Source organism: Pomacea canaliculata, linkage group LG6, assembly GCF_003073045.1.
Source record: "Pomacea canaliculata isolate SZHN2017 linkage group LG6, ASM307304v1, whole genome shotgun sequence".
NCBI lineage: Eukaryota > Metazoa > Mollusca > Gastropoda > Architaenioglossa > Ampullariidae > Pomacea > Pomacea canaliculata.
Window position 1 is genome coordinate 22,865,881 of NC_037595.1, and position 14,710 is coordinate 22,880,590.

General features: G+C 43.4%; 1 protein-coding gene across 2 annotated transcripts in view; it reads right to left on the reverse strand.

Annotated features, from left to right (window-relative positions):
- Positions 1-14,710, reverse strand: part of LOC112565532 (four and a half LIM domains protein 2-like) — a 58,867-nt gene extending 44,157 nt beyond the window's left edge. The window contains exon 1 of one of the 2 annotated variants that reach the window (XM_025240998.1): positions 14,269-14,710. In XM_025240998.1, coding sequence (XP_025096783.1) covers positions 14,269-14,310 — 42 coding nt within the window. In that variant the 5' untranslated portion in view covers positions 14,311-14,710. The remainder of the gene's footprint in view (positions 1-14,268) is intronic. The other variant, XM_025240997.1, reaches the window with a different exon arrangement.

Consider the following 14,710-nt stretch of genomic DNA (forward strand, 5'->3'; position numbering starts at 1 on the left):
CGCCTGCACATTAATCGGAGAACGCGCGCAGTGGAAAATTTTAACGTGACGACAATATTTCAAGGCGAGACTTAAGAGGGCAAAAAGAAACTACCGCCTACTTTTTATGTGCAGATATTAAACCGCATAAAATAAAGATTTATTGGCGATGGGAGAAGAGTGTCACTGTCAATACAGATGCCTGGCACTGATGTTAGCTATCCTGCGGGTGTAAACGGATTTGGTCCGTAAGATCACGTATTACTGGACTGATGGCAGAGGATTTTTTACACTTAACTACTAGAACGAGGCTGGTGTATACAAAGCTTCCAGTCATTGTTAAGGCTCGCCGAGACCAGCAGTGGATAACTTCGCAAGAGGCTAAGCGTTGGTCTCGGCAGACAGACAGAAATCCACCTATACACATCTGTGGTAAGATAGACGCAGGCAGGGGCACACAACACCGCCATGTCCGTTAAAATGTCCTTTTCGTGGAGATGGTTTTTATATTATCGATCATCACGGTCAGGGCACACGATATGAGACGCAGGGTTTGCATCCAACTGTACTTATGTTTCACAAACTGTTTTGCATTTCAGCTCACACCTCTTCTGTAGGAGGTGAACCTTTGTATCAAGGCATTAAAGAGCAGCGATGCTAAACCTTGGGGTTTGTTCATGTTTATATGAGACTACACCATCAAACGACAGACCCTAATCGCATTGTCGATTTCCATAAACAAAACACCGGTCACAGAAAGGTGAGACATTAGGCTAAAAATGTTAGGTCTTTTGCAGAAATTAAATGAAACACAAATATAAAAATGAAAAGAAAGGATGCAGGAAAATGCAATTTGAACGCCATATCCCATCATGCAAAACACTGCTTCAAAGGAATTATTTATAATCTCCTTTCATTAACTGATAGCAAACTGAGGTAATCACCATGGAGATACAATAAACCACTCGGGCTACCATGGCACACAAAGCGGTGGATTTCCTGTTTTTTATTTGGTTCCTGATTTTGTTTTTGATAATATTTTAATTAGAAACGAGGCTCCCATGGCTTCTAACATTTACGTTATATGAAGAATAACATCTGAACAAAACCATTGTACACACACAAACAGCGGCCGCTTGTCAATGTTGCCAACTCTGCTGGGGTTACCTGAGAAGTCCTAGTCCTGGACATTTCACTTGAATGGAGGCTCAGTAACAAACACTCATTGTCCAAAAGCCCACGACTCGATTGTCTGCTCTTCATTCCCCTCACCTGCCCTCCACTTGTTGCCTAGCACTCCGCAGTTTGTAATATTTTGTGTCGCAGTAAGGCTACAAAACAAAAACAATTATTCTCCTGCGTGTTCATTTATTTTGTATGATTATTTGTCCAAGAGCATTCCAGTTTACTAACGAATAAAAAAAATTGTCGGCCCTTCCCACACCTCCGCTAAAAGCAAGATTGACACAAACAAGTTGTTGTCGATATGTTCTCCTACGCTGACCTCCTACTGATCAGTCTGCTGGGACACGGAAGATGGATCGTTTATCCGTATAAGTCACTGCACGGAAGACTTGTGCCTAGGTAACTCATATTCTCAAGGCCAGACTACTACATTTCTAGCTCAGAAGAAGGTTGTTAATGTTTTACTTTTTAATTGGGCAAGTGAGGTTCTGTGCCGGTGATCTACTCCAGCCCTGTGTCATACCCAGAAAGAAATTGATTGCGTATTCCGGAGTCGAGATTTGAATCCACAACCCTGGAACTTGACTAACTTGGTGACAAGCGCTTTGCTGATTCGCCTTCAAAGCGCCTGCGCAGTGAAAGTAAAACAGGAACCAGAACTACATTCACATAGGAAAACATTACACTCATTATCTTTTTAAGTTCGAGAAAGCTTTCCAGTTTTTACAGAGAAAGGAGACATCAATGCCATGTCTGAGCAAGAAGGTCTTTGATCTCTTCACACTGAACAGCGGTTCCAGGATAGGTCCTCGATCAATCAACCCGCACGAGCCTTGCTGCATTAAGGGGTGCACGTGCAGCGTACAGGCATGTTTTTCAGGTCCTGGCGGCGCATGCTACAGGTTTATTGCGGCAACCACGGAATTAGACAACAAACGTGGAGAGTCGAGACAGAAACTCTTTGAAACATGGCGACTAACGAACCAAGGTGATTGTAACGGACAAGTGCGGGTGAGGCAGTGTACACACGTGATCTAGTATAGTGTGCTGGGTGTCACTTGGGAAGTTGCTTGAGCAAAAGACGTAAGGTGTGACGTCAAAATAACATGACGACAAAAAGCTGACGAAAGCAAGGTGACGAAAAAAAAAAAGATGACGTTAAGAAAAAGGAGAGGCGGGAAAACGGTGAATTCGAGAAGGAGCATCGACATCCAGCAGGTCGAGATGACCATAACGTTTGGTCTGACAAGAGTTGCTCGGAGAAACCTAAGAAGACTGTTTCTTTCAATGAATGAACTTTGTTTCACCTCCTGCTGGCAGTCAAACGGTGATGTCAGTCTCTTAGAAAGTAAAGTCTTGCAACTGATATTTTTTGCTGAAACTCACAGCGAAGTACGATCCCTATACACAGAAGTAGATGCTATGTGCACTAATACACTCGGTACCTTTCACTGGCATGAAATTCTGTCCCAGAATCGCTAGGCAACGCATGTACTACTTCTTAAAAAGTTTGAACTGGCAATGTTTCTGCGCTGAGCATCTGCCAAAGAAGAACGAGAACAACGCGAGATTTCACTGTCTGCATACTAAGCAAGTTTTCTTGGCGAAAACGTTCCTGGCAAACAAACAAAAAAAAAAATCCCACAATTCCTGGTTCGGGAAAATACTTAGTAGCCCTTGCCCACTTCTCGTGATCTGTTAGCTTTGTCTTTGACGAAATGTTCATTAGCTTTGTTTTATATATACATACACACACATCATGTCTTTGACGAAATGTTCATTAGCTTTGTTTTATATATACATACACACACATCATGTCTTTGACGAAATGTTCATTAGCTTTGTTTTATATATATATACACACATCATGTCTTTGACGAAATGTTCATTAGCTTTGTTTTAGATATATATACACATCATGTCTACAAGATCCGATCACTGGGCTCATCAGACAACAAGACGAGTTTCATTCGTAGTTTTCCACATGACGGGAAAGTTTCAGCTGATGTCAGCATGTTCTGTAACGAAATATCACTTGATCGATCTCACCGCAGGTTGTAAAAGCCTCCACATTACTCCTCGCTGGCCAGTCATCAGTTCAGCCAATCACTTGTTGAGGCGAACTCGACCCTGGTCTTCAGCAGGACTTTTCTTGTATTGCCGCCATTATCGAGCTGCTGATTGAATCGTTACTAGACATCGCATGCTATGAGTTTGTCTATGATGAGACCCTGGCGCTCAGAAAAGAATGTTGAATGTCATGATGATGATGATGATGATGATGATGATGATGATGTCGTATACTCAGTGTTTGTGTGTGCGTTCGGCTGGGTGTCTCGGATTCTCTCTATGAAACACATATTGTTGATGTTTTATGCATAATTTCCCCCTTAAATCAAACCAAATGGTTTGCCCAAAAAAGAAGTCGAATTCTCTCTCAAACACATGCCCACACAATTTTTATGTTTTTATGTATTCACTGATTATTTTTTTTTCCTAAATCAGATGTGATGTTAAATGTATGGAATTGTTCACCCTTTTCAGTCACAGACACTAATAATAATAAAGTAAGTCTCTCTCTCTCTCTCACCAGCACTGCCCAAGAGCTGGAATCTCCTCCCTTTATGGATGGCAGGGTTAGGATCTGGGGGCTGAGGGACAGAGGTGGGCTATCATCTTTGTCAAGAAGACGGCTCTATCGATCATACCGTCCCAAACTACGTACGATTTCTACAGGACCAATCGAAGCTCCTGCCAGACCTCAGACACTGATGATTATGGCCAAAAGAAAGGCTCCAAGGGTTGAATGGGGGTTAGAGAAGACAGAGAGGGTCCCTCCTCTTATCGAGCGAACAAGTCGCCAGCCTGTCCACGTGTGAACATCATCTGTGAGTGTGTCGGCTTGTGGGTAGATGATAAGGCCGCACAGCCATTCCCCACCCGCTTTTTCTTCACTGAAACTACTGTTGAAAGTCAAAACCCGAGCAAACCAACCGCTGTATGTAAATGCCGGCTTTTTCTCACAAAAATTACTCAAAAATTATTGTTGCATCCACATCTACAAACTTCGCCAATTTTTCTTTTCCTGGGTTCCACTTATGGCGAACAGAAGAAAAAAAATATATAAATGAAAAGATGGAAATCGCTGTTGCATTTACACGAAAGTGCGAGTCCCGGAAACACATCTATAAAACAGTTTATGCACAACCAGTGCGGGTTTTCCTTTGGCACATAAATGTCTGACACTTATGTACGATTTATGCGTGTCTGAGCCTCGAGGGAGGCAACTGTCTAATACTTTCCTACGATATGTGCTTTTCAAGGCATGTGAATGTCTCACAATTATGTACGAGATTACATGCATGTCTCTTCTTTGCTTCAAGCAACTACTTCATGCACGCGCGAGGTATGAGTGCTCCAGGTGCTCCAGACACACAGCATGGAGGTCTGGTCGTACACAGACTGATTTAAATATGTGAACAGTCAGGTGATAGTTCATTAATGATATCATTAAGATGCAGAAAGACGATAATTTTATACATTCGTTTGGAGTGTGGAGGGCAAAGAACTTTTAAACGTTAGCCTGTGATCTTGGTGGAGCGATGTGGAGAGAAAAAGGACGATGACGAATTGATAACAGGGTAGCTAGTACGGTCCTTATCACTCAAGACTGAGGGGATTTCATCTACCTATGCAGTCTAGAAAAATTACCAACAAACTACGCTGGATATAATCAAAGGTAGAAGAATGTTGGCAATGTAAATGCACCTTTTTTGCACTGCCAAACCAACATGGCGGTGGACGTTGACACGAGGCACAAAGCGCAGCAGGTCGCTAGTGAAGAAATCGGTAACGGTGTACATTTCATAACCTCAAATAAAATGTAGGCATTCTTCCCCCAGCTAGAGATACAATTTTGAAACATTCGGAATTTCTTTCGCCATTTTATCAACCGTCAATAGCGCTTTCTTTATCTCAGAATTTGTTGCCCTTGAAAGCATCACGTGGTTAGATGCAGCTTCATCTTCGAGATGTTTCTCAGGAGCAAATTAAGATAAAAGAGTGTTTCTTATCTGCTTGTTTTTCCCTTCCATTGATGCCTGTGTAAAACCGTCAGGACTGAAGAATTGCCGGGCGATGAGAATCAATAATGGACTAGAGAAAAGACTTCAACGCCAAATCTCACACAAGCTTCTGAGCAAGGGGAGTCTATAAGGGATATGATTATCTCCCCATAATGTTAGACTTATCTCGGGACTGACATTAGTGTGCGGGAGCAGCTGATTGCAGGTGGCTGTTATATCGGTGTTCCTAAAAAGAACGCAGCAAGAAAAAAAGTTTTGGACGCCTGAAGAAGCGAACACGCAGCCGACCACTCGCGCTCACGCACAAGCACGCGCACACGGATAACATACAACACGGGCTATGATTATTGCAAACGATCTTTTTCGTATGCGAGTGCGAGTCGGCAGTGTGTCAATACATTTGAGGGGATTTTTTTTAAGTGGGAGGCGGGAAAAGAGCATGTGAGGAAGTCGGTCACTGATGAACGTTTCACCAACTGTAATTCTAGTACTAGACGTACCGGTGAAAACTAATCTTTTTATACCCGACTGATATTTGGCAAGTGCGCAACTTTTTATTATACATAGTGAAGAAAACCGACGACCTACAGCTACTCTAGAGATTGCGGGGAGCGGGGAGGGAGGGGGAACAAACAAGAACATTTGCACCTGTTGCTAGGAGCAAGGCCCTATCACACGCCTCACACACCGAGTAAGAATGCTGCGGATGCTTTGTGCACGCTGCAAGCAGCTCGTCTTTACCTTCTTCGTGCCAGGGACGCGAAGCTAATGATGAAAATACTCGACCATTTCCCTCCTCCCCCTTACCCCTTCCCCCTCCACACACACACCCGAAGCTGAAGGTGCACGACTTGCAAGAAGGAGCATGTCCCCATGGCTGCTGCTAACAGCAGTTGGTGGACGTTACACCAGCCGAGGAAAACACTGGTGGAACAAAAATGCAATTTCATCCCAAAGTGAGAAAGTGGTTTTGGCCATTTATACTGATTTCAAAGAAAACGCAGTGAACACTACTCTTTCGTTTTTGCTCTGTAAGTGTTCAGAGAAAAAAAACAGTTTGGAGGGGAGTCCCCCTAATGACTGTGAGTCTTGCTGTGTGCGATAGAAGTGCAGTGCATGTACGAAACCTAAGAACATAAAAATAAAAAGTATGAAGTAGTCTTCTGGCTTTTGGCCAAAGACCGGCTTTCTGAGAGGACATGCACGGAGTGCCATTAGCAACAGTGTTTATAGGAGTAAGTCGGTTATACATCGTTTGGAATTATGCGTGTGTGTGTGTGTGATGGCTATTCTTTCATCTCTGTATATTAAAAACCACATGAAACAGAGTAAGATCAAAGCGTCCATAAGGTAATAAAAATCATGGATGGAGATAAAAGGCAACTAGACAACTGTGGGAGTGTTTAGCATCAAACAAAGCAACAGAGCTCTAAGCCTGTAATTGAACAAGCTGGGATCCAAGGATCCAAAAGCAGCAGCGCCACCAACAAATGTAGATATATTCACTATAATCCCCGTTCACCTCTTCTCTGAAGTGTAAAATCGCCGCGAGGAATAAACTTGTTCACATCAAACGAGCTAATGCACTAAAAACATGTCGCTGGTGACTTTTTTATCCCACAATTCCGTCAAACACTGTCATCCTCCGCACCTCTGCTTCCGATCATTAAACGGTGCGTGGGTGTGTTCATGCGTGCGCGAGCGTGGGTGCAGGATGGGTGAGTAGGTGAGTGAGCGCGCGCGTCCGTGAGAAAGAAAGTGAAGGATCTAGTTTCTCAAATATATGCCTATCATAACAGAATAATGACAATATCCGTTATGTTTGATAATACACATCACGTTCATTATACATTGCTTGTTGTATCCATAGCCACCCGTACAATCGTAACATCCATGCTTATGGAGGAGACTAGGATGAAGTGCTGCTGTTCCATCTGTAACCGAAGGCAGCATGCGCTTCTGGCTCTTTATTCACGGTTCGTTTGCTCTGATTGCACAGAGCACGCACGTGCTGCTCGGTAACGCGCACGTGGCGTCATCGCGTCATCAGGTCAGCAGATGAAGATAAACTATCCTTTTTATTACCTCGGAAGGCTGAGAAAAGACAACCGGAAGATGTCTGAAGCTGAATGTACCGCAAAAGTACAACGGTTCATATAGTGTGGCCGTGTACAGCAAGAACAGATTGTGGAAGAGACACTGAACGTCCAGGTGAGGTAAGAGATGACGGTGAGTCGTCTCCCCTTTGAAATAGCCTTTGAGTGATAAAGGGAGCATATTCATTCATCAGGAACTGTGACTATTCCAGTTTGGCTTCCTTTTCACCACAAATCTCTTTGGAAATGTATCTCATTGACAAAGGCGGTTTCGAGCCCTTATTGGTTAGTAGAAAGTGACAGGTAGATAAGTTTCGGATACATGACTGGATACTTCTGGTGAAGCTCTAGCAATGACCTGCAGCCAGGGTCATGAAGTCCTGACTCTCACAGCCACCACAGACTATTTATGTCAACAACACTGCTCTGTCCAGACTATTGCACTATTTCACTAGACTGCTACACCACTTCTCATTCTGCTAATACCACCTCTGGTGTTGACACAAGGTAAGAACCAACATCTAGCATTCCCTATCCTCATTCTCCTAGTACCAAGCTATCGCGGGAATGTCAGATAGCTGTGTGGTTAGAGAACCACTGTCTGCGGCCAAAGGTACACACAGTATCCGGTTCGAAACCTATGCAGTGATGTGCTATGCAGATACTCCCACCCACCCGGGACCATGTCACCCCTCTCCTTCGTTTTCTGCACTGGCTACCCGTTCGTTCTCACATTCAGTACAAACTGTCCGTGCTGTGTTTTAATTTTTTTGCAGGATCTTGCCCTGACTATTTCTCTGAACTTCTCTTTCCCCACTTCCTAGACAGACAACTCCGCTTCTCGTCTGATGACCGTATCCTATTCCTGTCACCAGAACAGCAACATAGGGTCGCACGAGCTTTAGTTACTGTGCAGCACAACAATGAATCTCTCTCTCTTCCATATCCGCCACATACTAACCATCGCATCCTTTAAATGTGAACTAAAAACACACCTCTTACTTGAGCATTACCCCCAACAGTTCACATCTTAAATCTTCCCACATTTTTTCCGTCTATTGGCTACTCGTTTTGTTACCCGATTCCCATTTGTGTTTTCTATATTTGTCTGATATTAGTCATCAGTACTGTTGTTTATCGTTTCTTTTTTTGTATGTTATCCATGTCTCGTTCTTGTCTCAACCGCTAAGAACAGGGTCCATACGTGGGTGAGCATGCGCTATATAAAACGAACCACTCCTTTCAAATGATACATTATTGTGACTTAACTCACGCCTTTTAATCTCTACGCCTTTCTCTACCCCGAAATGTATATTCTACCCTTTTAAACACTGTCTAAACATCAGTTGTTTGCTTTCTGGTAAACAGCTGCATTATTATTTTAAACTATATAAAGAAGCAGTCATGCGAAATAAGCTATCAGTGAATGGAGGGGCGAACTCGGTCGTGACAAGAGGTTACCTGGGTCACGACACCGGCAGACATCCCATCATGCTCAGTGGTTTTCTAAAGCTAGCTTAGGAAAGCCTATACCGCTCACCTACGCTTATTTACCTGGAAATTTAGTTCTCTGTCACGAATTTCAGTGACACAGCAACAAAAGCCTCCTGTGAAATTGCATAAATAACAATCAGGACTGTTTCTTTTTTCTTTTTCTTTTTTTTTTTTTTTCACTGTTTCTTTATTTTTGAGCTTTAATGTTTGTTTCGACCTGAACACTGTGATGGCAAAATAAATATCGTATTCACTATTTTTTTTTCTGTGCCCCTCTTTCTCACAAACATTAATGTATAACCTTTAATCGCTAAAAATTTGTTAGCAAAACAGGATTAGCAATGGACCACGGAGTGGGTTAATTAAAACTGTCAAACTGCAGGGTGTAAACTCGTAAACCTGATATCAAATTCGCTTACTCCAGATTTTGAGGTGCACGTTCTGAGGGTGGGAAAAGGTGCATGTATTTTTTTTTATAATAAAAGGTCATCGGTACAATCTAGTGCTTCCGGTGCCATTCAGTTGCCTCCCCATGTTGATGTCATCAAATAGATACGAGTTTAAAAGTAGAAAACACTCGATCTAAGAGCACTATGTCGTGAAAGTGAAATTATTTGAATTTACAGCTTATTTAGCAGTCTTGAACAGATCATAACATCTTTTAGCTCTCTAAAAACTAGGAAAGTATGTGAGAGATTAACTGGATAAATAATGAATGCCATTGCCAAAAAAACGTGAGGGGGGAACAGAAAAACGAAAACAAAAGTTTCATTAGACCAGCAACAGAAAAAGTGAATGAAAAAAAAAAAAAAGCAGCAAGAAAAAGTATTGAAATTTTAAAAAAGGCAAATTCCAGAAATCCTGAGAATAACCATGCACAATATCGGTCAACTGACAGCCACAACAAAAGATTGGCTTCACTGACATGAAACACAACAGCCTTTTCAGTTTCCGTTGACGTGGTGTGAATCCTGCGACTAATATATTTAAGATAAAGAAACAGAATATTTATTCTCGGGGGAAAACCCATCTGATTAAAAATCTTAAATCCACGCTGCAGGAATGTTGCAGCATTCATTGATGCTTTCTTACTTCAAGGAGGTTGTTTGTTTGCTGAGAAAAGGTCTATTCAAGAGCTGCTATCACTTCCAGTCTATCATAGACATTTACAAATGGATATTTCATCAGTAAAATCCTTCTTTGTAAATGCCATGATGCAACATTACATTGCAATCTCTATTTTAAAACAGATATACAAAAGAAGTTTTTTGGTGGTCACTAATTTTTTTTTTTTTTTGTCGTGTTCAAAACTAAATTACTTTTTATCATCGTCGTCGTAAATAGCAACAACGACAACGGTTTAATTGTCACAAGCTTTAAAAACTTTAATTCTTTATATTTTAAAAAATAATCTTTCGTCCCACGGTATGCACCAGCGAACTAAAATGGAGTTACAAAGGATGTAAAATAAGTTCAGTGCAGTGCGGAGGTACATTTGGGAATATAACTGTGCGATGGCCATCTATCTCCGCGCAGACAGTAAAACTCGGGCGCTGATGGCGGATGCGCACTCATCCAGCCATCGTTGTTATTGCCGTTTTTTTATTTCGATGCCATTATTTATAGATGTAAATTTTGTTTTATGTTCATCGCGAGTGAATGCTTACACGGTGCACCAGTCGAGCGTGACGCGTCAACAGGCGACGCTGTGCGTGAAGATCTTGTCACGTCACCGTGCGACGTCACCTGCTGGCAGCGGGTGCTCGGTCGTTTCCATGGTGACGGCCGACCTCATGACCCAGCTGTCTCCGTCGGTAGAAATACAGAAATGAGAAGTGGGAGGTAGAGGCTGTCGTGCAATAATCCCAGGTCGGGACGCTGCTCACTGCGTGTCGCACGAGCATAAACCTGTTTGTGTCGTCACGTTCTCCAGAAGGTCATGGTCAGTTTTGTGCATACGGTGTCCTGCGCTCAAAACTCTTCCTTGCCTCAGAAATCCGCCTCAACAACGCGCATGCGTCATACTTAGATTCTTAATACACTTAATACATTTTTTAAAACACCTTTAGAATATTCACAATATCGAAAGGGATATGCCGCTTATATTTTAAATAGTACTTGGGGAAGACACCTTTAAAGAGCTAAATACGCGTGGAAGGCAGATTTCGAGGCATATGACTCCGCCTTATTTAAATGTATCTAACGATGGCGCATGCGCATTAGAGAAGTGGATTTCTGAGGCAAGGGTGATATCTGAGAACGTGACACCTGCACGGCACTCTCAAGTCGTGACGTAACACCGTCAATGGTCACGCATTCACAAACGCAGGTCCGACTATATTTAGCACCTAACCGCTGGAGTCACTCCAGCTTCGGTCCAAAGCCGTTAAAACTTGAAACGCTTGTTTTTGTGTTGAAGACACTGTGAATGTCTTGCTCGGCGAAGCCTCCACAAGGAATATCGGAGGTCGAATTCGCCATGTCTTAAAAACCTTGTGGGCTCTTGTTATGTCTGAGGATGTGTTTGAAGCTGATGAAAGCAGTGTTACAGGAAAGGGATCTGGAAGTGAAACAGAGGCCTTCGCGTACTCGAACGGATATTGTTTGGAGTATCAAAGCAGGCTGGCGGAGCTAGATGATGAACACACTTCACTCACAAGAGCGCAACCACTTCAGCGAACATCCGCGGACGCCAGTAGTTGGCGGTTCGTGCGGCAAATTCCTTCGCCAGGGAAAAACAAGTTTCCAGATCATAATTTTTTTCCAGTATTTGTACCTTAGAAAGTTCAGATTTTATATAATACGATACAATAATGCAACAGCAACATCATGATGATGAGGACGAGGACGACGATACCATGACGGTACTAATGCTGATTTAAAGATCGATTATCGCAACCCGGTAATGTTTGCCCTGTAATGTTTCAGTCTAATAAGAGGCAGGGATGAGTGTAGGGTTGAAGTGGAGGGCGGGAGATAACTTTTGTAGAAATTAAAAGCACACAGAAAAAAAGGTGAGCACGCGATGCTTGCCAATTACCGGTGAGCAGGCTGAGGATGAGGCAGGTGACGATTGAGAGAGGGCCGCGAACTTTCTCACCTGCGCAAAGCAACTTAGCCGAACAGCCGAGAATGATGCGAAACTTAGCATGTCATTATGTGGAAGCCCATGCACCACTCACTTCAGATACACCTATAACCACTGTAGGCAGTCCCATGCTTCCACCATTATGCCTCAGTAACAGACTTACACGCACATACATACACACTGACTCGCTCTGCCTGTCTCCCTCACTAGAGAAAAAAGTGTGCTAGCACTGGAAGCAAAGGGAGCAATCGGTGGAACTAATCATGACACTTGTACAACAGTTGTACCGGTTTTTAAACATGCACAGACCAAACTGGTGATCAGTTGTTCCATTCACTAATGCCTGCAGTGACCGGCGTTCAGTAAAACCCAACGGCCAAGGGGTCAGGCGCATGTTGCCAACTAGTGAAGGCCTCAAATAGCCTATCTGACCTGACGGTCACCCCTGAGCCATGCAGCTAGTATGTCCTGCATCTAGTCTCAGGGGATCACCAAGTCTACTGGTTTTCACTGCTGCCAGCGAAAAACAATAAAGAACAGAAATAATTTTGAATAACAGTTGTACCAAGTGGTCCCTGCTTTAAAACACATGAACTGACCAGATCATTATGTTGACCACAAAGCTGATGTCTCGCCAGGCCTAAGCCGGAATCTCACACCTGCATAAAGGTAGATAAAACAAAAGAGCAGAACATGGCAAAGCTAAAGGTGAGTATCGACGCAAACGATCGAGACACCTTAAGCTTCAAAGTTCTAGCGAGGCTGTCTTCGCCACAGGAAGCCGAGTGGTAAGAGTTTCCTCACCTGTCATCAAAACTGTACAAGATGTCACCCACACACCTGCGAAGATCCGAACAGATTCCATGCAAACCGCATGTCCGCATGCACCAAATCACCCTTCAAGGTGGTTCGGGTTGACATCGGAGGGAAAATACTGTTCTTCATGTTCGGGGTGTGTTGCCTAAGACTGGATAACACAACACGAACGAACTACAAACTCGGGGTGGGAGTGGATGTTGCCTGACATTTGTAATGTCACGCACGTGTTGATAAGACAACACAGCAGAACATCAATATACAACACAGGGCTGCCCGACACAAACCTCACAATCTACCAGCTGCAGGAACTCACGAGGCCTGGGCATGGGTGTTATTGTAATACGCCCTCCTTCATCTACTACCACAAATTAAGGACAGGGACAGCTAATTTCTTATCCCCAAGACGAAACAAAAGGCGACAAGAGACAGTTGAGTAGAAGGAATGATGACAACAACACCCTCCGGCATTCGCTGACAATAAAAACAATGTGCCACCCGTGGTTGGAATGTTGTTAATTTACAACTTGAGCATGGAATGCTGCGAGCGCGAATATTTCATCTCCAAAGTTCATTTATAAGTTTTCAAAATACATCTTATTTCTAGGGACTTCAAAGAACCCGGTTAGGAAGGAATTCTGACATCGTGGTTTCCACAGATTGCTTGGTCAGCAAGAAACTATCCGGGTAGATAGAGAATCCCGCAAAGAACAAAATCCACCCCCTTGTAATACTTCACAGGGTGGCAGTGGAACGATTAACAGGCTTACTATACACTAGGACAGTACTCAGGTGTGACGCACCTTTACTTACATCCAGCTTAAAAAACATGTGAGAGAGAAGGATTAACACATGACACACGCACACCTACACCGGCAAACACGTATGTTCGTGTAAGTGACAAAAATAGAGATATGTTTCGAGGGCCGCCCGAGTGTCAGCACAGTAGGTACATCACACAAGAACGCGCAGGGCATGACACGATGTGAGAGAAAGAATGTGACAGGAAATAGCGAAATGGAACCATCTATGATCGATAAGACAGCAGAGATAAAATAAATAGAGATGTTGACAGATTTGCGGGCCACACATGCATGCGTGTGTGTGTGGCTGGGTTGTATGTGTGTATGTGTGTTATTCGCTGCAGGTGCGTGCGATTGCCTGAAAAGCGTGCTTGTAATTGTTCTGTTATATACATACATAGCGCTATGGATGAACATTAGGTAGAACATATATAAACGGCTGACACATGTGGATAAATCATAATGTCTTAACAGTCACAAGAAAGTATTAAACATCCATGGTATATATTCAACAAGAAAAAAAAGTGGACAGTGGGAAGGATGTACGAAGAAAAAAAAAGAATAAAAATAATTATAAAAGGAAAAGGCTGGCTGGGAGAAAAATGAAAGAAAAAAAAAGACAGAAAGCAAAGGAGTGGCAACTTTCTCTTAAAACTCTCTCAATTAGCTCTAGAGTACACACATTCCTCAACCATTCACCCCGAAATTAAATGCTCACTCACCCTGTCACTCTTTTCTGCGATGGACGTGTAGATTCGCTCCATAGTTTCCGCACCCACTGGCTGCGAGCGTGCGTGTGTGGTGTGAGTGTATATACACCTGCCAGACCTCTGCTAATAGCTGTAGAAATGTTTCCGCTGACTCCAACCCCTGTCGGTCCGATCCCGTGCGAAGCTGCAGTTGCCGCTTGTACACCGACCGTATCGTCTGCTTCGCGCCCGCCAGCTGTCACTCGCGGCCCTCGTGGGACGCCCTCTCGGCTCGCGCTGTCGAGGAGAAGTAATTTCTTCACGAGCCAAGTACTGCGTTTCCGTTCCTTGTAGCTTTGTAACGTCACTGTAACTAGTTTGCAGTATGAATAAACCGAGCTCGGATCGCTATCTCTTTGAAAAAGATTTCGGGAAGGCAGATGACTGGGAAGGAAAAGGAGACCTCCCTCTACCA